Source organism: Salvelinus fontinalis, chromosome 35, assembly GCF_029448725.1.
Source record: "Salvelinus fontinalis isolate EN_2023a chromosome 35, ASM2944872v1, whole genome shotgun sequence".
In the NCBI taxonomy this organism is placed as follows: Eukaryota; Metazoa; Chordata; class Actinopteri; order Salmoniformes; family Salmonidae; genus Salvelinus; species Salvelinus fontinalis.
The window spans coordinates 36,962,916-36,989,771 of NC_074699.1; the positions used below are offsets into that span (position 1 = coordinate 36,962,916).

The following is a 26,856-nucleotide window of genomic DNA, read 5'->3' on the forward strand; positions in this document are numbered from 1 at the left end:
TGTCCTCATATCCCACATTCAGACTGTCCTCATATCCCACATTCAGACTGTCCTCATATCCCACATGCAGACTGTCCTCATATCCCACATTCAGACTGTCCTCATATCCCACGTTCTGACTGTCCTCATATCCCACGTTCAGACTGTCTTCATATCCCACATTCAGACTGTCCTCATATCCCACATTCAGACTGTCTTCATATCCCACAGTCAGACTGTCCTCATATCCCACATTCAGACTGTCCTCATATCCCACATTCAGACTGTCCTCATATCCCACAGTCAGACTGTCCTCATATCCCACATTCAGACTGTCCTCATATCCCACATTCAGACTGTCCTCATATCCCACATTCAGACTGTCCTCATATCCCACATTCAGACTGTCCTCATATCCCACATTCAGACTGTCCTCATATCCCACATTCAGACTGTCCTCATATCCCACATTCAGACTGTCTTCATATCCCACATTCTGACATGATTACCAGGAAAAGCAGTACTCTTCCCCACTGTTCCTAATGAGCAGAGGGTTATTGCTCCATTGCACTGTGCTTTGGGCCTGCAGAGAGAAATAAAGAGAGAGAGAGAGACGGAGAGAGAGAGATGGAGAGAGAGAGACAGAGACAGAGACAGAGAGAGAGAGAGAGAGAGAGAGAGAGAGAGAGAGAGAGAGAGAGAGAGAGAGAGAGAGAGAGAGAGAGAGAGAGAGAGAGAGAGAGAGGGAGAGGGAGAGGGAGAGGGAGAGAGTGTGTCAGGGCAGCACTGCAGGGGGTGGGTATCCGTCACCTCTCATTTCTCTAATGATACCTCTCTGTCCTGGCCGCATCCAGACACCTCTATGATTCACACTACTCAACCAATTATAGACCCTCTTTGTCTGCCTCTCTCTCTCTCTTCCTCCCTCCCTCTCTATCTCTCTCTCTCTCTCTCTCTCTCTCTTCCTCCCTATCTATCTGCCTCTCTCTCTTCCTCCCTATCTGTCTCTCTCTCTCTTCCTCCCTATCTATCTGCTTCTCTCTCTTTCTCTTCCTCCCTCTCTGTCTCGCTCTTAATTTTTTCAATTCAATTTGCTTTATTGGCATGACGTAACAATGTACAATGCTCTCTCCCTCTTCCATTGTCATCTGTTCATCTCTCGTTTGTGTTATGATAGCTTGTCTTATCATCGGCCCATATTTTTTCTCTCAGTAGAGTTTGTTTGTAGTGATTCTTCCTCCTCACTGTCTCTACTTATCTCTCCCTCTCCTTTCTCTACTGTCTCTCATTCTCTCTCTTTCCCTCTCTCTTTCCCTCTCTCAGTTTCGCTCTCCATTTCTCTCTCTCCTGTTTTCTTAGTCTGAAGAAGTGCCTTGTCAACAGGATGGCGGATCCTTCGATCCTAAGAGACTTCAAACTAAACAGGAGAAGTAGCGATACCCAAGCTGTTTGCTACCCTCGTATGCAAATGGCTGTTGCTGGAGGTTAAATTAACATTTTTAATTAAAAAAATTAGCACCAAACAAACAAAGCAAAACACACTAACGATTAAAAAATCTAAATAAACCTCTTCAATGAAAATAACAGAGAGAGAGAGAGAGAAGAGACAGGGGTTTTATGTAGGAAGAAGTTCAATCTTGTATCTGATTTCCACAGGAATCAATTGTGATTTATTATGAATTCACCGGAGTTTACAGATACATAAACACAAATATACTGTATGGCTACTGTCGTCTATTGGGTCGCAATTATGAACCAATATTTTCTAGAAAAAGTTCCAGTTCTGAAACTTTGATTATTGTCCATAGTGAGGGAGAACTCCTAAAAGATTCGAATTTTTAAACTGACTGACAACATCAAACAAAAAAAAATATATAATTCACTTAAAAACTTGGTTTGCATGTCTTGAAAAATTATCTCCTCCCCTCCCAAGTATCAAAAGGTTTTTTAAACAGCATTTTGGAACTCCATTTTGCACTCAACATTCCCATCTGATTTAAAAGATACAGCGTTAGTGCAATATCAAAGGAACGTCTCATCCATGGAAACAAGGCCGGGATGTGAGGAAGCAGTACTACATGGTATTGCTCTAGCGCCCTCTAGTGGTGATATAAGGACATACACTAGCTGGACCAAGCATCGACATTACCATTCAAAATGTCTGACTTTACTTGGGAAAATGTCCTAAAGAAAACAGCTCTGTAATATTGTAAAATTAAAACATAAGAAAGGAAACTATTTAACAAATGTGATTTAATTTATTTTAAAAACATTGCATAAAAACATTTACTATCAAATCTTCAGTTGGATATCTCATATTTCACAGAAAGGTGATGCTATCTGAGTAATGATGACTCTAATACTCCTGGGTGTTGTAGATAGAGGCACCACATCTCAATGTCTGTGTCACTAGACCGAGTCAAAATAGGAACAAGGCATTGGTACCCAAAAGGCTTCTGGGACAAGGTGACAGTTGGTGCCAGTTGGACTTTAGTCGTCTCCTCCACACAGACTCAGCAGGACCTTCTGATAGTCTCCTTTAGTGTGCTCCTGATGGGGGACAGAAAATAAATGAGTTGAGACCCTTCGGTCCACTAGGAGCTACAAGGAGGAAGGCAAGTTCAGTCAAGACACTCAGTTTGCCCTGGAACAAGACAGAGCAGGGAGATTTAAGTCAAGACACTCAGTTTGCCCTGGAACAAGACAGAGCAGGCATTAGTTTAGAATTCTATGTGGATTTTACATTGTGTTAGGACAGGAGAGAGTGTTCGCTTAACGTCATATCACAATAAGAAAAATAGTTGTTTTTGTTGCAAGGCATGTCGGACTTCAGGGCTGAGAGAGAGAGTTAAAACAGATGGAAATGGAAAGAGAGAGAGATGGAGAGAGAGAGAGATGGAGAGAGAGAGAGAGAGAATGCGAGAGCGAGAGAGAGACAGAGAGAGAGAGAGTGACAGAGAGAGAGAGACAGAGAGAGAGACAGAGAGAGCGAGAGACACAGAGACAGAGACAGAGAGTGCGAGAGACACAGAGACAGAGACAGAGACACAGAGACAGAGACACAGAGAGCGAGAGACACAGACACAGAGACAGAGAGAGCGAGAGACACAGAGACAGAGACAGAGAGAGCGAGAGACACAGAGACAGAGACAGAGACACAGAGACAGAGACACAGAGAGCGAGAGACACAGACACAGAGACAGAGAGAGCGAGAGACACAGAGACAGAGACAGAGACAGAGACAGAGACAGAGACAGAGACAGAGAGAGCGAGAGACACAGAGACAGAGACAGAGACAGAGAGAGCGAGAGACACAGAGACAGAGACAGAGACAGAGACACAGAGACACAGAGACACAGAGACACAGAGACACAGAGAGACAGAGAGAGACAGAGACAGAGACACAGAGACACAGAAACAGAGAGAGACAGAGACAGAGACACAGAGACAGAGACAGAGACACAGAGACACAGAGACAGAGACAGAGACAGAGAGACACAGAGAGACACAGAGACAGAGAGAGCGAGAGACACAGAGACAGAGAGAGCGAGAGACACAGAGACAGAGAGAGCGAGAGACACAGAGACAGAGAGAGCGAGAGACACAGAGAGCGAGAGACAGAGACACAGAGACAGAGACAGAGAGAGACAGAGACAGAGAGACAGAGACAGAGACAGAGAGAGCGAGAGACACAGAGACAGAGACAGAGAGAGCGAGAGACACAGAGACAGAGACAGAGAGAGCGAGAGACACAGAGACAGAGACAGAGACAGAGAGAGCGAGAGACACAGAGACAGAGACACAGAGACACAGAGACAGAGACAGAGACACAGAGACACAGAGACACAGAGACACAGAGACACAGAGACACAGAGACACAGAGAGACAGAGAGAGACAGAGAGAGACAGAGACAGAGACAGAGACAGAGACACAGAGACAGAGACAGAGACAGAGACAGAGACAGAGACAGAGACACAGAGACACAGAGACACAGAGACACAGAGACAGAGAGACACAGAGACAGAGACAGAGAGAGCGAGAGACACAGAGACAGAGAGAGCGAGAGACACAGAGACAGAGAGAGCGAGAGACACAGAGACACAGAGAGCGAGAGACACAGAGACACAGAGAGCGAGAGACACAGAGACAGAGACAGAGACAGAGACAGAGACACAGAGACACAGACAGAGACAGAGAGACACAGAGAGACACAGAGACAGAGACAGAGAGAGCGAGAGACACAGAGACAGAGAGAGCGAGAGACACAGAGACAGAGAGAGCGAGAGACACAGAGACAGAGACACAGAGACAGAGACACAGAGAGCGAGACACAGAGACAGAGACACAGAGACAGAGACAGAGAGAGCGAGAGACAGAGAGACAGAGACAGAGACAGAGAGAGCGAGAGACACAGAGACAGAGACAGAGAGAGCGAGAGACACAGAGACAGAGACACAGAGACAGAGACAGACACAGAGACACAGAGACACAGAGACACAGAGACACAGAGACACAGAGACACAGAGAGACAGAGAGAGACAGAGACAGAGACAGAGACAGAGACAGAGACACAGAGACACAGAGACAGAGAGAGACAGAGACACAGAGACAGAGACAGAGACAGAGACAGAGACAGAGACACAGAGACAGAGACAGAGACACAGAGACAGAGACAGAGAGACACAGAGACAGAGACAGAGAGACACAGAGACAGACACAGAGACAGAGACAGAGAGAGCGAGAGACACAGAGACAGAGAGAGCGAGAGACACAGAGACAGAGAGAGCGAGAGACACAGAGACACAGAGAGCGAGAGACACAGAGACACAGAGAGCGAGAGACACAGAGACACAGACAGCGAGAGCGAGAGCGAGAGAGAGAGAGAGAGAGAGAGAGAGAGAGAGAGAGAGAGAGAGGCAGAGAGAGAGAGAGAGACAGAGGCAGAGACAGAGACAGAGACAGAGACAGAGGCAGAGAGACAGAGAGACAGAGAGACAGAGAGACAGAGAGACAGAGAGACAGAGAGACAGAGAGACAGAGAGACAGAGAGAGAGAGAGAGAGAGAGAGAGAGAGAGAGAGAGAGACATACAAAGGGAGAGAACAAAACAGAAAAAAGAAGAGTCCTCACAGCAATGGTCTGGTACAAGGACTTCTGGTTCAGTTTCTTAAACTCTTTCCTGATCTTCATGAGATCCACCTCACAGCGAGACACAACGATCCTGGTCACCACCTTCTCCTTGGCGCTTTTACCCTGCAGATGATGTCAACATTACCACGTGTTATTTATTAGGACAGGTGAGCATGTCCTACTAGCCTGCCGTTGACGACCATTGTTTGTGTCGTCTCCTTCTCTCAGTCTATGTGTTTATATTCACAGTATCCAGGTAACGTCCTTTTCCAATGCTCTAGACGTCTCATTTAAAATAAAATAAAATGTTTTGGGGAGGGGGTGGGCTCGATTTTTTAATTTTAATTTTATTTAAATCACCTTTATTTAACCAGGTAGGCAAGTTGAGAACAAGTTCTCATTTGTAATTTCGACCTGGCCAAGAATAAAGCAAAGCAGTTCGACACAAACAACAACAGAGTTACACATGGAGTAAAACAAACATACAGTCAATAATACAGTAGAAAAATAAGTCTATATACAATGTGAGCAAATGACGTGAGCTAAGGGAGGTGAAGGCAAAAAAAAAGGCCATGGTGGCGAAGTAAATACAATATAACAAGTATATAATATAGCAAGATTTAAATATAGATTTAAAAATAGCAAGATTTAAGATTTAAATATAGCAAGATTTAAGATTTAAATATAGCAAGATTTAAGATTTAAATATTTAAATATAGCAATATTTAAGATGTAAATATTTAAATATAGCAAGATTTAAGATTTAAATATAGCAAGATTTAAGATTTAAAAATTTAAATATAGCAGATTTAGGATTTAAACATAGACAGATTTAAGATTTAAATATTTAAATATAGCAATATTTAAGATTTAAATATGTAAATATAGCAGGCTTTAAGATTTAAATATTTAAATATAGCAAGATTTAATATTTAAATATTTAAATATAGCAAGATTTAATCCGTAAGGCCGAAGTTCAGCGCTAAAACGCGATTGGAATACAAAGGCAACGTTCCCGAGTTAGCGGAGACCGTATTCACGGTAAACGCTGCGTATGTGTCCTCAATCAGAAATAACATTCACATTTCAAGCAGGCTATAGAAGCACTGATCTCCGGCGATATTGATTGAACAGAGTCCTAGGTGACGGTCTGTGTTTGTTGATGTTTTTTACTGAATAAAGCGTGGATGATGCAACCCCTTGTATAATCAACTCATGAAAGTCTGATACATAATTGCTGTGGGATGTTTCTCCCATGAGATTATCTTTGATTCATTATTCAAATCTTCTAAAGGGGATTGGGGTTGAAGGGGGGTTGAATGGGGCGTTGGGGTTGAAAGGGGGTTGAAGGGGGTGTTGGGGTTGAAAGGGGGTTGAAGGGGGTTGGGGTTGAAGGGGGTTGGGGTTGAAGGGGGTGGAAGGAGGGGTTGAAGGGGTTTGAAGGGGAGGTTGGGGTTGAAGGGATTTGAAGGGGGATTGAAGGGGGTTGAAGGGGGGTTGAAGGGGGTTAAAGGGGGTTGGGGTTGAAAGGGGGTTGAAGGGGGGGTTGGGGTTGAAAGGGGGTTGGGGTTGAAGGGGGTTGAAGGGGGTGGAGGGTGTTGGGGTTGAAGGGGGGGGTTGAAAGGGGGGGGTTGAAAGGGGGTTGAAGGGGGGGTTGGGGTTGAAAGGGGGTTGGGGTTGAAGGGGGGATTGAAGGGGTTGAAGGGGTTGAAGGGGGTTGAAGGGTGTTGGGGTTGAAAGGGGGTTGAAGGGGGGGGTTGGGGTTGAAAGGGGGTTGAAGGGGGTTGGGGTTGAAAGGGGGTTGAAGGGGGGGTTGGGGTTGAAAGGGGGTTGAAGGGGGTTGAAGGGGGTTGAAGGGTGTTGGGGTTGAAAGGGGGTTGAAGGGGGGGGTTGGGGTTGAAAGGGGGTTGAAGGGGGTTGAAGGGGGTTTGTACCAAATGTACAAATAACAATGAGTTCAGTCTTTGTTTCTCATGAGGACTTGAACTTCACCATCTTACTCAGTCACATGACCAGAAGTTAACAGATAATTACCTTCATGGCTTCGCTCAGTCTGTTAGCAAAGTACTGTTGTTTGTTCTCAAAGCACTCCACTGCAAAAACAAAGAAGAGAACAGACTGAAATCACCTCAACTTTGTTTCTGATATCCTGTCTGGATCAGTCACTTCCTGTTGTTCTTTCTGAAGGGTTCCTGGTAAGGAGGCTGCCTGCAGTGTATCGGCACAGAGCCACCGTTTGTTTCTGATATCCTGTCTGGATCAGTCACTTCCTGTTGTTCTTTCTGAAGGGTTCCTGGTAAGGAGGCTGCCTGCAGTGTATCGGCACAGAGCCAGTTTGTTTCTGATATCCTGTCTGGATCAGTCACTTCCTGTTGTTCTTTCTGAAGGGTTCCTGGTAAGGAGGCTGCCTGCAGTGTATCGGCACAGAGCCAGTTTGTTTCTGATATCCTGTCTGGATCAGTCACTTCCTGTTGTTCTTTCTGAAGGGTTCCTGGTAAGGAGGCTGCCTGCAGTGTATCGGCACAGAGCCACCGTTTGTTTCTGATATCCTGTCTGGATCAGTCACTTCCTGTTGTTCTTTCTGAAGGGTTCCTGGTAAGGAGGCTGCCTGCAGTGTATCGGCACAGAGCCACCGTTTGTTTCTGATATCCTGTCTGGATCAGTCACTTCCTGTTGTTCTTTCTGAAGGGTTCCTGGTAAGGAGGCTGCCTGCAGTGTATCGGCACAGAGCCAGTTTGTTTCTGATATCCTGTCTGGATCAGTCACTTCCTGTTGTTCTTTCTGAAGGGTTCCTGGTAAGGAGGCTGCCTGCAGTGTATCGGCACAGAGCCACCGTTTGTTTCTGATATCCTGTCTGGATCAGTCACTTCCTGTTGTTCTTTCTAAAGAGTTCCTGGTAAGGAGGCTGCCTGCAGTGTATCGGCACAGAGCCACAGTTTGTTTCTGATATCCTGTCTGGATCAGTCACTTCCTGTTGTTCTTTCTGAAGGGTTCCTGGTAAGGAGGCTGCCTGCAGTGTATCGGCACAGAGCCAGTTTGTTTCTGATATCCTGTCTGGATCAGTCACTTCCTGTTGTTCTTTCTGAAGGGTTCCTGGTAAGGAGGCTGCCTGCAGTGTATCGGCACAGAGCCACTGTTTGTTTCTGATATCCTGTCTGGATCAGTCACTTCCTGTTGTTCTTTCTGAAGGGTTCCTGGTAAGGAGGCTGCCTGCAGTGTATCGGCACAGAGCCAGTTTGTTTCTGATATCCTGTCTGGATCAGTCACTTCCTGTTGTTCTTTCTGAAGGGTTCCTGGTAAGGAGGCTGCCTGCAGTGTATCGGCACAGAGCCAGTTTGTTTCTGATATCCTGTCTGGATCAGTCACTTCCTGTTGTTCTTTCTGAAGGGTTCCTGGTAAGGAGGCTGCCTGCAGTGTATCGGCACAGAGCCAGTTTGTTTCTGATATCCTGTCTGGATCAGTCACTTCCTGTTGTTCTTTCTGAAGGGTTCCTGGTAAGGAGGCTGCCTGCAGTGTATCGGCACAGAGCCACCGTTTGTTTCTGATATCCTGTCTGGATCAGTCACTTCCTGTTGTTCTTTCTAAAGAGTTCCTGGTAAGGAGGCTGCCTGCAGTGTATCGGCACAGAGCCACAGTTTGTTTCTGATATCCTGTCTGGATCAGTCACTTCCTGTTGTTCTTTCTGAAGGGTTCCTGGTAAGGAGGCTGCCTGCAGTGTATCGGCACAGAGCCAGTTTGTTTCTGATATCCTGTCTGGATCAGTCACTTCCTGTTGTTCTTTCTGAAGGGTTCCTGGTAAGGAGGCTGCCTGCAGTGTATCGGCACAGAGCCACCGTTTGTTTCTGATATCCTGTCTGGATCAGTCACTTCCTGTTGTTCTTTCTGAAGGGTTCCTGGTAAGGAGGCTGCCTGCAGTGTATCGGCACAGAGCCACCGTTTGTTTCTGATATCCTGTCTGGATCAGTCACTTCCTGTTGTTCTTTCTGAAGGGTTCCTGGTAAGGAGGCTGCCTGCAGTGTATCGGCACAGAGCCACCGTTTGTTTCTGATATCCTGTCTGGATCAGTCACTTCCTGTTGTTCTTTCTGAAGGGTTCCTGGTAAGGAGGCTGCCTGCAGTGTATCGGCACAGAGCCACAGTTTGTTTCTGATATCCTGTCTGGATCAGTCACTTCCTGTTGTTCTTTCTGAAGGGTTCCTGGTAAGGAGGCTGCCTGCAGTGTATCGGCACAGAGCCACCGTTTGTTTCTTAAAGGCACAACATCCCTTGAAATCAAATGTTGTTTTCTTCAAACAACTTGCAATTATTGTTAATAAGGAATGAATCGAGCGAGGGCTCATCTGGTACAAATAGGAGTGAAGGAGAGGAGGCAAGGTGGAGAGGAGTAGAGAAACAATCCCCCCCCCCCCCCTTCTTTCCTCTCACTGCCAGTTGTAATACGGTTCATAGACAACATGACGGCAGAGAGAGAGACCAACAGAGAGAAAGGGAGAGAGACACAGAGACACACAGAGAGAGACCAACAGAGAGAAAGGGAGAGAGACACACAGAGAGAGACCAACAGAGAGAAAGGGAGAGAGACACAGAGACACACAGAGAGAGACCAACAGAGAGAAAGGGAGAGAGACACAGAGACACACAGAGAGAGACCAACAGAGAGAAAGGGAGAGAGACACAGAGACACAGAGAGAGAAAGGGAGAGACACACAGAGAGAAAGGGAGAGAGACACAGAGACACAGAGAGAGAAAGGGAGAGAGACATAGAGAGACACAGAGAGAGAAAGGGAGAGAGACAGAGAGACACAGAGAAGAGACACAGAGAGAGAGACAGGGAGAGAGACAGAGAGAGAGAAAGGGAGAGAGACAGAGAGAGACAGAGAAACAGAGAGACAGAGACACACAGAGAGAGAGAAATGGAGAGAGACAGATACACAGAGAGACATAGAGACACAGAGAGTCACAGAGAGAGATGGAGTAATGCATAAACAGAGGAAGTGGAGTCTTGAGTAAGTGACACAGACATTCTGGCATGAAGACAGGAGCCTCATACATTATCAATGGACAGGTAATGTTATGCTGAGGAGATTAAACAGATAGAACATTCTGGAACTAGTCAGAGAGGAATTGATTGGCTTTATAGGAGTGTGTCAGAAACAATGGAGATGTTTAGTAGCTAATGTAGAGGTAAGAGGAGCTAATGTAGAGGTAAGAGGAGCTAGAGGGGCTAATGTAGAGGTAAGAGGAGCTAATGTAGAGGTAAGAGGAGCTAATGTAGAGGTAAGAGGAGCTAATGTAGAGGTAAGAGGAGCTAATGTAGAGGTAAGAGGAGCTAATGTAGAGGTAAGAGTAGCTAATGTAGAGGTAAGAGGAGCTAATGTAGAGGTAAGAGTAGCTAATGTAGAGGTAAGACTAGCTAATGTAGAGGTAAGAGGAGCTAGAGGAGCTAATGTAGAGGTAAGAGTAGCTAGAGGAGCTAATGTAGAGGTAAGAGGAGCTAGAGTAGCTAATGTAGAGGTAAGAGGAGCTAGAGGAGCTAATGTAGAGGTAAGAGTAGCTAATGTAGAGGTAAGAGGAGCTAATGTAGAGGTAAGAGGAGCTAATGTAGAGGTAAGAGTAGCTAATGTAGAGGTAAGAGGAGCTAGAGGAGCTAATGTAGAGGTAAGAGTAGCTAATGTAGAGGTAAGAGTAGCTAATGTAGAGGTAAGAGGAGCTAATGTAGAGGTAAGACTAGCTAATGTAGAGGTAAGAGGAGCTAGAGGAGCTAATGTAGAGGTAAGAGGAGCTAGGGGAGCTAATGTAGAGGTAAGAGGAGCTAATGTAGAGGTAAGAGTAGCTAATGTAGAGGTAAGAGTAGCTAATGTAGAGGTAAGAGTAGCTAATGTAGAGGTAAGAGGAGCTAATGTAGAGGTAAGAGGAGCTAATGTAGAGGTAAGAGTAGCTAATGTAGTAGTAAGAGTAGCTAATGTAGTAGTAAGATTAGCTAATGTAGAGGTAAGACTAGCTAATGTAGAGGTAAGAGGAGCTAGAGGAGCTAATGTAGAGGTAAGAGTAGCACTTAGGGGTCACTTAGAAAGGACATTTCTAAGTCACCCCAAACTTTTGAACGATAGTGTATTCTATATATTATAGAATGTAGGTATATGATATATAGATATGGATGTATATATTATAGAATGTAGGTATATGATATATATATGTGGATGTATATATGTTATATAATGAATGTATATGTTATAGATATAGATGTACATATTATAGAATGTAGGTATATGTTATAGATAGATGTATATAGATATATGTATATATTATAGAATACTGGTTATATGATATAGATGTATATATTATAGAATACAGGTTGTATGATATAGATATAGATGTATATATTATAGAATACAGGTTGTATGATATAGATATAGATGTATATATTATAGAATACAGGTTATATGATATAGATATAGCTGTATATATTATAGAATACAGGTTATATGATATAGATATAGATGTATATATTATAGAATACAGGTTATATGTTATAGATGTAGATGTATATATTATAGAATGTAGGTCTGTTATAGATATAGATGTATATATTATAGAATGTAGGTCTGTTATAGATATAGATGTATATATTATAGAATGTCGGTCTGTTATAGATATAGATGTATATATTATAGAATACAGGTTATATGTTATAGATATAGAAGTATATATTATAGAAAACAGGTTCTTTGATATAGATATAGATCTATATATTATAGAATACAGGTTTAATGAGATAGATATAGATGTATATATTATAGAATACAGGTTATATTATATAGATGTGTATATTATAGAATACAGGTCATATGTGATAGATATAGATGTATATATTATAGAATACAGGTTATATGTTATATATATAGATGTATATATTATAGAATGTAGGTCTGTTATAGGTATAGATGTATATATTTTAGAATACAGGTTATATGGTATAGATGTATATATTATAGAATACAGGTTATATGTTATAGATATAGATGTATATATTATAGAATACAGGTTATATGTTATAGATATAGATGTATATATTATAGAATACAGGTTCTATGATATAGATATATATATTATAGAATACAGGTTCTATGATATAGATATAGATGTATATATTATAGAATACAGGTTATATGATATAGATATAGATGTATATATTATAGAATGCAGGTTCTGTGATATAGATGTATATATTATAGAATACAGGTTCTGTGTTGTAGAATGTTACCCAGTGTGAGGAAGGACTTCTCCAGGTCTCCCTTCACCTCCTTTCTGATGCTCTCCTGCATGTCGTATGGACTGTAGCTCTTGTACCTGTCAAACACTGGAACAGACACAGCCGACATTTTGGTCCACTTTCTGAAAGACTCACCAGGTTGATAGAAACATCTACGTTCTTTACGTCTAAAAAAATGTCTGGTTGTCGCCATCTTGACTTTGAGTTTTAGTGCTTTGTTCAAACAATCCCATGTGCTTGAAGAAGTCCCTTTGTTACAGAGTCGGGTAGGTACCTTTCTGCAGGTGGGGGACACTTCTCTCTGACATGATGGTGATCCATGTAGCCACGTCAGTCCCCTTCCTCTTCACTCCTGCCTCATACAGAGCCTACAGAGACAGGAGAGAGGACAATCAACAAGAAGACACACCTGTATAATACATCTAACTAATCTACAGAGACAAAAAAAAACACTCAGCTGATTGGTTCTGGTACGGTGTTTAAGTGTCCGTATCAAAACGTTCGTGTTTGGTTCTGGTACGGTGTTTAAGTGTCCGTATCAAAACGTTTGTGTTTGGTTCTGGTACGGTGTTTAAGTGTCCGTATCAAAACGTTCGTGTTTGGTTCTGGTACGGTGTTTAACTGTCCATATCAGAGCTTTAGTGCATTTGTCTTACTCTGGCGTCCTGGTCAATCTTCTCGTAGTCAACAATATTTGAGGGCTCATCTCTCTTGGCCTATTGAATGACATAGAATACAATGGAGAATACAGTTTACACCAATATTCAGACAGGCTCCTTTTGTATCCAAATAATTATTTAATAAAAGCTATTGGAGGGTCAATGTTAGGAAGCTAGACATTGTAAAGTTGTTGTATGATTCTACCTGTACCTATCTGTACCAGGGCCAACAGCAGACTCCTGAAGTCTGATCCTACCTGTACCTACCTGTACCAGGGGCCAACAGCAGACTCCTGAAGTCTGATCCTACCTGTACCTACCTGTACCAGGGCCAACAGCAGACTCCTGAAGTATGATCCTACCTGTACCTACCTGTACCAGGGTCAACAGCAGACTCCTGAAGTATGATCCTACCTGTACCTACCTGTACCAGGGTCAACAGCAGACTCCTGAGGTCTGATCCTACCTGTACCTACCTGTTCCAGGGCCAACAGCAGACTCCTGAAGTCTGATCCTACCTGTACCTACCTGTACCAGGGCCAACAGCAGACTCCTGAAGTCTGATCCTACCTGTACCTACCTGTACCAGGGCCAACAGCAGACTCCTGAAGCCTGATCCTACCTGTACCTACCTGTACCAGGGCCAACAGAAGACTCCTGAAGTCTGATCCTACCTGTACCTACCTGTACCAGGGCCAACAGCAGACTCCTGAAGTATGATCCTACCTGTACATACCTATACCAGGGGCCAACAGCAGACTCCTGAAGTCTGATCCTACCTATACATACCTGTACCAGGGCCAACAGCAGACTCCTGAAGTATGATCCTACCTGTACCAGGGCCAACAGCAGACTCCTGAAGTCTGATCCTACCTGTACCTACCTGTACCAGGGCCAACAGCAGACTCCTGAAGTATGATCCTACCTGTACCTACCTGTACCAGGGCCAACAGCAGACTCCTGAAGTATGATCCTACCTGTACCTACCTGTACCAGGGTCAACAGCAGACTCCTGAAGTATGATCCTACCTGTACCTACCTGTACCAGGGTCAACAGCAGACTCCTGAAGTCTGATCCTACCTGTACCTACCTGTTCCAGGGCCAACAGCAGACTCCTGAAGTCTGATCCTACCTGTACCTACCTGTACCAGGGCCAACAGCAGACTCCTGAAGTCTGATCCTACCTGTACCTACCTGTACCAGGGCCAACAGCAGACTCCTGAAGCCTGATCCTACCTGTACCTACCTGTACCAGGGCCAACAGAAGACTCCTGAAGTCTGATCCTACCTGTACCTACCTGTACCAGGGCCAACAGCAGACTCCTGAAGTATGATCCTACCTGTACATACCTATACCAGGGGCCAACAGCAGACTCCTGAAGTCTGATCCTACCTATACATACCTGTACCAGGGCCAACAGCAGACTCCTGAAGTATGATCCTACCTGTACCAGGGCCAACAGCAGACTCCTGAAGTCTGATCCTACCTGTACCTACCTGTACCAGGGCCAACAGCAGACTCCTGAAGTATGATCCTACCTGTACCTACCTGTACCAGGGCCAACAGCAGACTCCTGAAGTCTGATCCTACCTGTACCTACCTGTACCAGGACCAACAGCAGACTCCTGAAGTCTTATCCTACCTGTACCTACCTGTACCAGGGCCAACAGCAGACTCCTGAAGTCTTATCCTACCTGTACCAGGGCCAACAGCAGACTCCTGAAGTATGATTCTACCTGTACCTACCTGTACCAGGGCCAACAGCAGACTCCTGAAGTCTGATCCTACCTGTACCAGGGCCAACAGCAGACTCCTGAAGTCTTATCCTACCTGTACCTACCTGTACCAGGGCCAACAGCAGACTCCTGAAGTCTCCCGATGTGTCTCCAGCCACGTCCTTCTCCAGCTCCTTCTTGAACACTGTAGATATATAAAGTATAAAAAAACACATATTCCTTTACGTTTTTCGATCTGATCTTCATGCTAATTCTATTTGCTTCTCCTTCTACTTGCTTCTCCTTGGTACTTGCTTCTCCTTGCTTCTCCTTGCTACTTGCTTCTCCTTGGTACTTGCTTCTCCTTTCTACTTGCTTCTCCTTTCTACTTGCTTCCCCTTTCTACTTGCTTCTCCTTTCTACTTGCTTCTCCTTTCTACTTGCTTCTCCTTGGTACTTGCTTCTCCTTGCTTCTCCTTTCTACTTGCTTCTCCTTTCTACTTGCTTCTCCTTTCTACTTGCTTCTCCTTGGTACTTGCTTCTCCTTGCTTCTCCTTGCTACTTGCTTCTCCTTTCTACTTGCTTCTCCTTTCTACTTGCTTCTCCTTTCTACTTGCTTCTCCTCTCTACTTGCTTCTCCTCTTTACTTGCTTCTCCTCGCTACTTGCTTCTCCTCGCTACTTGCTTCTCCTTGCTACTTGCTTCTCCTTGCTACTTGCTTCTCCTTTCTACTTGCTTCTCCTTTCTACTTGCTTCTCCTTGCTACTTGCTTCTCCTTTCTACTTGCTTCTCCTTTCTACATGCTTCTCCTTGCTACATGCTTCTCCTTGGTACTTGCTTCTCCTTGGTACTTGCTTCTCCTTTCTACTTGCTTCTCCTTTCTACTTGCTTCTCCTTTCTACTTGCTTCTCCTTGGTACTTGCTTCTCCTTGCTACTTGCTTCTCCTTTCTACTTGCTTCTCCTTTCTATTTGCTTCTCCTTGGTACTTGCTTCTCCTTGCTTCTCCTTGCTACTTGCTTCTCCTTGGTACTTGCTTCTCCTTTCTACTTGCTTCTCCTTGCTACTTGCTTCTCCTTGCTACTTGCTTCTCCTTGCTACTTGCTTCTCCTTTCTACTTGCTTCTCCTTTCTACTTGCTTCTCCTTTATACTTGCTTCTCCTTTATACTTGCTTCTCCTTTCTACTTGCTTCTCCTTTCTACTTGCTTCTCCTTTCTACTTGCTTCTCCTTGCTACTTGCTTCTCCTTGGTACTTGCTTCTCCTTGGTACTTGCTTCTCCTTGCTACTTGCTTCTCCTTGGTAATTGCTTCTCCTTTCTACTTGCTTCTCCTTTCTACTTGCTTCTCCTTTCTACTTGCTTCTCCTTGCTACTTGCTTCTCCTTGGTACTTGCTTCTCCTTGGTACTTGCTTCTCCTTGCTACTTGCTTCTCCTTGGTAATTGCTTCTCCTTTCTACTTGCTTCTCCTTTCTACTTGCTTCTCCTTTCTACTTGCTTCTCCTTTCTACTTGCTTCTCCTTGCTTCTCCTTGCTACTTGCTTCTCCTTGGTACTTGCTTCTCCTTTCTACTTGCTTCTCCTTTCCACTTGCTTCTCCTTGCTACGTGCTTCTCCTTTCTACTTGCTTCTCCTTGCTACTTGCTTCTCCTTTCTACTTGCTTCTCCTTTCTATTTGCTTCTCCTTTCTACTTGCTTCTCCTTTCTACTTGCTTCTCCTTGATACTTGCTTCTCCTTTCTATTTGCTTCTCCTTGCTACTTGCTTCTACTTACACTCCTTGTAGACACGTTTGATTTCCACCAGTTCGTCAGCACTGCGGGAACAGACCATCTCTATCAGAGTCTCCTCATCGGTCCCCAGACCCTGGAGGGAAGAGAACCGTGGGTTTTAACAGCAATATGAATAGTACAGTATTCCTTCTGCAAGTCTGTGTCTAGGCCACACATTCATCAGACCAGGAGAGGGCAGTAGTGACTGTGATCTGTGTCGTTTAGGCTTCATGTGGGAAAGATTGTGGCCTCCTACTTTACCTTGATGGATCCTTTGATCTCAGAGGCATCGTACTGAGCGGTACTCTTCATCAGTCCCAGAATTACAGCCTCCAGAGACCCAGACAGAGCCCCCTTCAGAGCTGTGATCATATCCTACAGGAGAGACATACATAGAGGTGATAGACCGTCCCACTGTAAAATACACGGAGATGATAGACCGTCCCACTGTAAAATACACAGAGATGATCGGCCGTCCCACTGTAAAATACACAGAGATGATAGTCCGTCCCACTGTAAAATACACAGAGATGATAGACCGTCCCACTGTAAAATACACAGAGATGATAGTCCGTCCCACTGTAAAATACACAGAGATAATAGTCCGTCCCACTGTAAAATACACAGAGATGATAGACCGCCCCACTGTAAAATACACAGAGATGATAGTCCGTCCCACTGTAAAATACACAGAGATGATAGTCCGCCCCACTGTAAAATACACAGAGATGATAGACCGTCCCACTGTAAAATACACAGAGATGATAGACCGTCCCACTGTAAAATACACAGAGATGATAGTCCGTCCCACTGTAAAATACACAGAGATGATAGTCCGTCCCACTGTAAAATACACAGAGATGATAGACCGTCCCACTGTAAAATACACAGAGGTGATAGTCCGTCCCACTGTAAAATACACAGAGATGATAGACCGTCCCACTGTAAAATACACAGAGATGACAGTCCGCCCCACTGTAAAATACACAGAGATGATAGACCGTCCCACTGTAAAATACACAGAGATGATAGACCGTCCCACTGTAAAATACACAGAGAGGATAGTCCGTCCCACTGTAAAATACACAGAGATGATAGACCGTCCCACTGTAAAATACACAGAGATGATAGACCGTCCCACTGTAAAATACACAGAGATGATAGACCGTCCCACTGTAAAATACACAGAGATGACAGTCCGCCCCACTGTAAAATACACAGAGATGATAGACCGTCCCACTGTAAAATACACAGAGATGATAGTCCGTCCCACTGTAAAATACACAGAGATGATAGACCGTCCCACTGTAAAATACACAGAGATGATAGTCCGTCCCACTGTAAAATACACAGAGATGATAGTCCGTCCCACTGTAAAATACACAGAGATGATAGTGGGTCCCACTGTAAAATACACAGAGATGATAGACCGTCCCACTGTAAAATACACAGAGATGATAGTCCGTCCCACTGTAAAATACACAGAGATGATAGTGGGTCCCACTGTAAAATACACAGAGATGATAGTCCGTCCCACTGTAAAATACACAGAGATGATAGTCCGTCCCACTGTAAAATACACAGAGATGATAGTCCGTCCCACTGTAAAATACACAGAGATGATAGTCCGTCCCACTGTAAAATACACAGAGATGATAGTCCGTCCCACTGTAAAATACACAGAGATGATAGACCGTCCCACTGTAAAATACACAGAGATGATAGTCCGTCCCACTGTAAAATACACAGAGATGATAGTCCGTCCCACTGTAAAATACACAGAGATGATAGTCCGTCCCACTGTAAAATACACAGAGATGATAGTCCGTCCCACTGTAAAATACACAGAGATGATAGACCGTCCCACTGTAAAATACACAGAGATGATAGACCGTCCGACTGTAAAATACACAGAGGCGATAGTCCGTCCCACTGTAAAATACAAAGAGATGATAGTCAGTCCCACTGTAAAATACACAGAGATGATAGACCGTCCGACTGTAAAATACACAGAGATGATAGACCGTCCCACTGTAAAATACACAGAGATGATAGTCCGTCCCACTGTAAAATACACAGAGATGATAGACCGTCCCACTGTAAAATACACAGAGATGATAGTCCGTCCCACTGTAAAATACACAGAGGTGATAGTCCGTCCCACTGTAAAATACACAGAGACGATAGTCCGTCCCACTGTAAAATACACAGAGATGATAGACCGTCCCACTGTAAAATACACAGAGATGATAGTCCGTCCCACTGTAAAATACACAGAGATGATAGACCGCCCCACTGTAAAATACATCTAAATGAGGTTGGATTATCTTGATGTCCACATTAGCAGCAGTTGTTTTATGAAAAGGCATCTTGCTGAACAAAAACAATCTCTATTTCCCCCCCTCCTCCTCACCTTCTTGGATCTCTTCTCGTACTCGAAGGCGATCTCTCTCCTCTGGGAGTAGCTCCGTTTGGTCAGGATGTCAACGATGGTCAGCTCATCCACACCTGGGGAACATGGGTAATATTACAGAGGTGTGATTAACATACATTTAACCATTCATTTTGATTTCTATAAGATAAAAGACCCAGCTGGAGTAAGAGTTTAACTTTACGTCCGTCCCCTCGCCCCGACCCGGGCGCGAACCAGGGACCCTCTGCACACATCAACAACAGTCATCCACAAAGCATCGTTACCCATCGCTCCACAAAAGCCGCAGCCCTTGCAGAGCGAGGGGAACCACTACTTCTAGGTCTCAGAGCGAGTGACATAACCGATTGAAACGCTATTAGCGCGCACCTGGGGAACATGGGAAATATTCTATTTAACATACATCGGCCACACTAGCTTTGTGTGTATAGAGTAGGTACAGACAGATATATTATAGTAGGAAGTAAAGGTTTAATACATGAAAACGTTTAGATGAGATTAACACTGATTAAAAAGATGAAATCCCGAAACAGCAATCGCCTTGTAATAGTAACATTTCCTTCTTGATCACTGATCTACAAGGCCTCCATTTTGTACAGTATAAACTATAGTGGAAAAACAGCTAGTCATGGCTTTCAGCGGGTACAGGGGGGGACTGCAGTGAGTTAGCAGTGGTTGGTTTGTGGCACACCGACAGGGCTGGAAGGCGAAGGCGTGGTCTGACAGGAAATCCCTGTATACTCTGTGGGTTTAGTGAAGTCATGTTGGGAACACAGGCAGGGTAGTGACTCAACCAGCACTGTGCTCTCGTACATGTTTCCATGGAGATGTTTCCATTAATATAAATACAAAACCAATGTCAAAAATCAGGATTAGGTTTTTCTCTAAATCGCCCGGGATTTAACAATGATTGAGGAAAATGGTGTGAAAAGACAATGCTTTCACAGGCAGAGACAACACGGATGGCAATATATACTATGGAATTACAATGTTACTGAGCTAAAATGTGGTCAACTGATCCACTGATGTCTGTTTACGGGCCCAGCACCACAGAAGAAAGGTGCGATGTGGTTCACAAGGTGTAGTTACGTAAAACGGCCGGCAGATGTCGCTAAATCGCGAAGTGCACACAACAACATAATGAGAGGCAGAGCATTACTGTTACCAGCTCATACGAAGTTCTGTTTATATAGTAACCCCTCTAGAAAAACGGAATTATGACGTTCCTATTAGTGCAAATACATTGTGACAGATATATTAATGCATCAATCAAGTTCGCAATGCACAACGTATTTCTAATCTAGAAAACATTATAAAGTGATACACTGTAACTGGTGGGGACTATGATATCCTTGTAGTGATTCTCTCACCCTTGGTTTTGACGGCCGTTTCTATCCGGGCAGCATCTTTAGCTGGATCAAAATCCCCCGCTGCCACCACCGTGGGGAATTTAGGCTCACTCTCCTGAAGAGGACACACTTACATTACCAGTTTACAATCACTGACAGATGACAGATTTCATTACAGGTTGACCCCGTGACCTAACGTCGATAGTATTTCAGCTGTAGTGAACTCACCCCGCCAAAATTCAGCGTGAGCTGTCCCAAGAACTCTGAAACCAACGCCATTGTGAAATCCCTGTAAAAAAAAAAGATAAATTATATTAGGTTAACTATACGATGGGGCTGTAAAATGAGCTTTATGATGTGCCACACCGTCACCGTGGTAACCCAGTTGAAGGTTCCAACGGTCTCGTTTATGATGTTAGATACTGAATGAGGTCACTTCCTTAGAGACTAGCACCAGACAGATCTACATAATAATAAACTCAAAGTTACAATAGTTGTTGTGAAACGAATGACAAACGTGTAAACATTTAACACACAACATGTGATACCGCCCAAAATCAGGCTTTAGATGAAAGTCCACTTTTTGTTGTTAAATTTACAGAAAATCAGTTGGGAGGAGTAGTTATTTCTTTCCAACATGGCAGAGGTCAATAATATTTAATCACCTAGCAACCATGCATGACAGAGTTCTTGGAGTGGGAACTAACTGCCCCTCCTCCGTGTAAGCAGGAAGTATGAATCGCATATCCTGTTCCATCCCACAGACCCTATTGTGTTACATATAGACCCACAGCCTACTGTACTGGCACCTTTAATGAACTCAGAATCTGTCTCGACTTCACAGCTCTATATACACACAGACAGTAATACAAGTCATTACTCTACTGTACCCCTGAAAATAAGAATTTGTTCTTAACTGACTTGCCTAGTTAAATAAAGGTTTAAAAAATAAAAAAAAAATAACAGGTTTCAGGCTCATGAGTCATGAAATATCATATACCCAATTAGATCTACTGTAATGGTAGTGTTACAGGACTAATGACACAGTGGGCTGTAATAACCATGCAGTGTGTGTGTGTGTGTGTGTGTGTGTGTGTGTGTGTGTGTGTGTGTGTGTGTGTGTGTGTAACACACCAAGGTCGGTACCACCCAGCAGAGACATTCCACCACAAACTGTTAGAATTCCAGTGTCAAGCCCGCTGTGTTGCCGTGCCAACTCATTAACGCTGTTCAACTTTAACAACGTCAACGTGTTGATTGGGGCTAAATAATAACGTCATCAAAAGTAACAGCCCCAGAATCAACCGGCTGTGTTGAAACAACAGCAGCAGGACTGATCTGCCCCCCATCCCCCCCCCCACTACTACACATGCTTTTAAACAGCAGCAGAATGGACTGGTCTGACCCCCCCCCCCCCCCCCCCCCCCCCCCTCCCACTACTACACATGCTTTTAAACAGCAGCAGAATGGACTGATCTGACCCCCCCCCCCCCCCCCTCCCACTACTACACATGCTTTTAAACAGCAGCAGAATGGACTGATCTGACCCCCCCCCCCCCCCACTACTACACATGCTTTTAAACAGCAGCAGAATGGACTGATCTGACCCCCCCCCCCCCCCCCCCCTCCCACTACTACACATGCTTTTAAACAGCAGCAGAATGGACTGGTCTGACCCCCCCCCCCCCCCCCCCCTCCCACTACTACACATGCTTTTAAACAGCAGCAGAATGGACTGATCTGACCCCCCCCCCCCCCCCCCCCCTCCCACTACTACACATGCTTTTAAACAGCAGCAGAATGGACTGGTCTGACCCCCCCCCCCCCCCCCCCCCCTCCCACTACTACACATGCTTTTAAACAGCAGCAGAATGGACTGATCTGACCCCCCCCCCCCCCCCCCCTCCCACTACTACACATGCTTTTAAACAGCAGCAGAATGGACTGATCTGACCCCCCCCCCCCCCCCCCCCTCCCACTACTACACATGCTTTTAAACAGCAGCAGAATGGACTGGTCTGACCCCCCCCCCCCCCCCCCCCCCTCCCACTACTACACATGCTTTTAAACAGCAGCAGAATGGACTGGTCTGACCCCCCCCCCCCCCCCCCCCCCTCCCACTACTACACATGCTTTTAAACAGCAGCAGAATGGACTGATCTGACCCCCCCCCCCCCCCCCCCCTCCCACTACTACACATGCTTTTAAACAGCAGCAGAATGGACTGATCTGACCCCCCCCCCCCCCCCCCCCCCCTCCCACTACTACACATGCTTTTAAACAGCAGCAGAATGGACTGATCTGACCCCCCCCCCCCCCCCTCCCACTACTACACATGCTTTTAAACAGCAGCAGAATGGACTGATCTGACCCCCCCCCCCCCCCCCCCCCCTCCCACTACTACACATGCTTTTAAACAGCAGCAGAATGGACTGGTCTGACCCCCCCCCCCCCCCCCCCCCCCCCTCCCACTACTACACATGCTTTTAAACAGCAGCAGAATGGACTGGTCTGACCCCCCCCCCCCCCCCCCCCCCTCCCACTACTACACATGCTTTTAAACAGCAGCAGAATGGACTGGTCTGACCCCCCCCCCCCCCCCCCCCCCTCCCACTACTACACATGCTTTTAAACAGCAGCAGAATGGACTGATCTGACCCCCCCCCCCCCCCCCCCCTCCCACTACTACACATGCTTTTAAACAGCAGCAGAATGGACTGATCTGACCCCCCCCCCCCCCCCCCCACTACTACACATGCTTTTAAACAGCAGCAGAATGGACTGATCTGACCCCCCCCCCCCCCCCCCCACTACTACACATGCTTTTAAACAGCAGCAGAATGGACTGATCTGCCCCCCCCCCCCCCCCCCCCTCCCACTACTACACATGCTTTTAAACAGCAGCAGAATGGACTGATCTGACCCCCCCCCTCCCACTACTACACATGCTTTTAAACAGCAGCAGAATGGACTGATCTGACCCCCCCCTTTTACAAATATGTAAAAGGAAGAATCTGCTGCTCCATTTATTTAGTGACATGCAGACAGAGGAGAGGAGGATCAGACTGGATTACATTGGAATGGAACACTTGGCAGGGAAAAGGACAGACAGACAGACAGACAGACAGACAGACAGACAGACAGACAGACAGACAGACAGACAGACAGACAGACAGACAGACATAACAACTCAACATAATACAGGGGTTATTTAACACACACACACACACACACACACACACACACACACACACACACACACACACACACACACACACACACACACACACACACACACACACACACACACACACACACATGCAGACACGGCTGGTGTGTTCAAGATGGCTACAGGCGTTTGAAAGACAGTGAAAGACATTGTGTCTGTCTCAGTGAGCAGAGATAGTATAGAACCTACACTGGCTTACCTTAGAGTAAGAACCTAGAGATAGCTGACTTACCTTAGAGTACAGAACCTAGAGATAGCTGACTTACCTTAGAGTAAGAACCTAGAGATAGCTCACTTACCTTAGAGAACAGAACAGAACCTAGAGATGGCTGACTTACCTTAGAGTACAGACCAGAACCTAGAGATAGCTGACTTACCTTAGAGTAAGAACCTAGAGATAGCTGACTTACCTTAGAGAACAGAACAGAACCTAGAGATGGCTGACTTACCTTAGAGTACAGACCAGAACCTAGAGATAGCTGACTTACCTTAGAGAACAGAACAGAACCTAGAGATAGCTGAATTACCTTAGAGTAAGAACCTAGAGATAGCTGACTTACCTTAGAGTAAGAACCTAGAGATAGCTGACTTACCTTAGAGTACAGAACAGAACCTAGAGATAGCTGACTTATCTTAGAGTAGGAACCTAGAGATAGCTGACTTACCTTAGAGTAAGAACCTAGAGATAGCTGACTTAGCTTAGAGTAAGAACCTAGAGATAGCTGACTTACCTTAGAGAACAGAACAGAACCTAGAGATAGCTGACTTACCTCAGAGTAAGAACCTAGAGATAGCTGACTTACCTTAGAGAACAGAACAGAACCTAGAGATAGCTGACTTACCTTAGAGAACAGAACAGAACCTAGAGATAGCTGACTTACCTTAGAGTACAGAACAGAACCTAGAGATAGCTGACTTACCTTAGAGAACAGAACAGAACCTAGAGATAGCTGACTTACCTTAGAGAACAGAACAGAACCTAGAGATAGCTGGCTTACCTTAGAGTAAGAACCTAGAGATAGCTGGCTTACCTTAGAGAACAGAACAGAACCTAGAGATAGCTGACTTACCTTAGAGAACAGAACAGAACCTAGAGATAGCTGAATTACCTTAGAGAACAGAACCTAGAGATAGCTGACTTACCTTAGAGTACAGAACAGAACCTAGAGATAGCTGACATACCTTAGAGTAAGAACCTAGAGATAGCTGGCTTACCTTAGAGAACAGAACAGAACCTAGAGATAGCTGACTTACCTTAGAGTAAGAACCTAGAGATAGCTGACTTACCTTAGAGAACAGAACAGGACCTAGAGATAGCTGACTTACCTTAGAGTAAGAACCTAGAGATAGCTGACTTACCTTAGAGTAAGAACCTAGAGATAGCTGACTTACCTTAGAGAACAGAACAGAACCTAGAGATAGCTGACTAACCTTAGAGAACAGAACAGAACCTAGAGATAGCTGACTTACCTTAGAGAACAGAACAGAACCTAGAGATAGCTGACTTACCTTAGAGAACAGAACAGAACCTAGAGTTGCAGTAGATGGTTCCCGTTATGGAGCCTGTTCGGGGTGTGGTGCTGGTTAAATACCGCTGGCAGAACACACTGGTATGACTCAAAGCATGGCTCCAACTCCTGCCCCTGAGTCCACACTCCTCCCCTCCAGTCTCTCTGTCTCTCTTCTCTCCACTCCCTCCCTCCCCTCCCCTCCCCACCCCACCCTCCCTCAATCTCTCCTTCCCTACTCACCCACTCCCTCCATCCTTCTCCACTACCTCCCACCCCCCATCTCTCCCTCTCTCCTCTGTTCTCTCCGTACAGAGCATGGCTCCAACTACTCCCTCCATCTCTTCCTCCCTACTCACCCACCCAGTCCCTCCCTTACCCCTCCCTCCCTACTCCCTCCCTCCTTCTCCACTACCTCCCTCCCTCCATCTCTCCCTCTCTCCTCTGTTCTAACCGTACAGAGCATGGGTCCAACTCCTACCTCCATCTCTCCCTCCCTCCTTCCCCACTCCCTCCCTCCCTCCCTCCCCACTCCTCCCTCCCCTCATCTCTCCGTACAGAGCATGGCTCCAACTCCTCCCTCCATCTCTCCCTCCCTACTCACCCACCCAGTCCCTCCCTCACCCCTCCCTCCATCTCTCCCTCTCTCCTCTGGTCTCTCCGTACAGAGCATGGCTCCAACTCCTCCCTCTGGGCTGACCCCCCTTTGTTCTGATACTCCTCCCTCTCTCTAGTCCCTCCCCCCTAGCCCTACCCAGGTTTAGTGGGCCTCTGCCACAGAGCAGAGCCCGGAGGAAGCAAACAGGCTGGGGAGAAAGCGGCCAGATGGAAGAACATCAGGACTATTCGCATCCACGTCGGACCTTCATCTGAAAAGTGTCGAGATGAAGTTTCTCTCTACCGTCTTTCCTCATTGGAGAACTTGTTTGATGTCATTGCAGTGTGTTCTGCCTCCAGGACATGTGATGCACCACCCCATGTGACAGGGGATGTGGTGAAGGCACACACTCGCTATACACAGCTGACTAGAGGAGTACACCATCCAACAAAATGAATGGAAACATCGCAAACATTATAGATCCCGTGATTCTGGTAGAATTACTCAACGTCAGGGTGTGAGGTCATTCTGCTTCCTCCGCCACAGCTTTGTGCACTCTGCTTTCCCGTTGAAACGCATTTCAACTGTGCTTCAGTGTTTTCTCTGTGACACAAGCCTGGTCACGCTCCTGATCAAATGGCTGTGAATGCCTGAGTAAGACATTAGGTCTGTCCATTTCTCCACTGTTCTCTTCGCCATTGTTCTCTTCTTCCAAGCTGTGATTAATGACACTCCTTCTGATGAACACACGTGATTACTGGTTGTGAATGTGAATGCCCCCAAACGTCTGGGTCATATCTCCACTGTTCTCTCCTCTCTGTGTACCCAGGGAATGATTCATGCCACTTTGTATCCCTCAGCGTCCATCATCAGGAGAGCATTCACCCACAATCCCTCAGGATAAATATGAACCAACCCTCCTCCGCTTCCTGCCTTGTTCAGTGCAGACAGCAGTCTAATTGAGCGGGGCTTGTCCAATCAATGCCCTCCCCCCCCCATTCCTCACCTCACACCACCTCCCTCCTATTTGATTCATTTGTAATAATTCATTTGAACCCGTTGTATTGTGGACAGGCTAAAAAGAGCCATGTAGTAATTCAGCTCAATACAAACAAGCAGGCAACCCCTAAACAACCTTCACTCAATCATCACACAACCATCAAACAACCACTAACATAACGCTTTCACGCACCTCTCGGTCGCAGGGCCCAGGGAACT

At 45.5% G+C, this 26,856-nt stretch overlaps 1 protein-coding gene across 2 annotated transcripts; it reads right to left on the reverse strand.

Annotated features, from left to right (window-relative positions):
* Positions 1 to 2,217: 2,217 nt before the first annotated feature.
* Positions 2,218 to 25,200, reverse strand: LOC129834815 (annexin A2-A-like). Of its 2 annotated transcripts, none has more exons than XM_055900120.1 (13): positions 25,042 to 25,200; positions 20,532 to 20,592; positions 20,325 to 20,418; positions 18,937 to 19,031; positions 16,785 to 16,898; positions 16,527 to 16,617; positions 14,883 to 14,962; positions 13,038 to 13,097; positions 12,656 to 12,749; positions 12,373 to 12,468; positions 7,144 to 7,202; positions 5,110 to 5,232; positions 2,218 to 2,529 (listed from the first exon to the last, which is right to left on the reverse strand). In XM_055900120.1, the coding sequence occupies exons 2-13, from the start codon at positions 20,580 to 20,582 to the stop codon at positions 2,470 to 2,472; spliced, it is 1,017 nt and encodes a 338-aa protein (XP_055756095.1). In that variant the 5' UTR covers positions 20,583 to 20,592; positions 25,042 to 25,200; the 3' UTR covers positions 2,218 to 2,469. The 2 variants fall into 2 exon arrangements, with proteins under 2 accessions (XP_055756095.1, XP_055756096.1); XM_055900121.1 differs by lacking the exon at positions 25,042 to 25,200 and adding an exon at positions 23,832 to 23,860.
* Between the last annotated feature and the right edge of the window lie 1,656 nt (positions 25,201 to 26,856).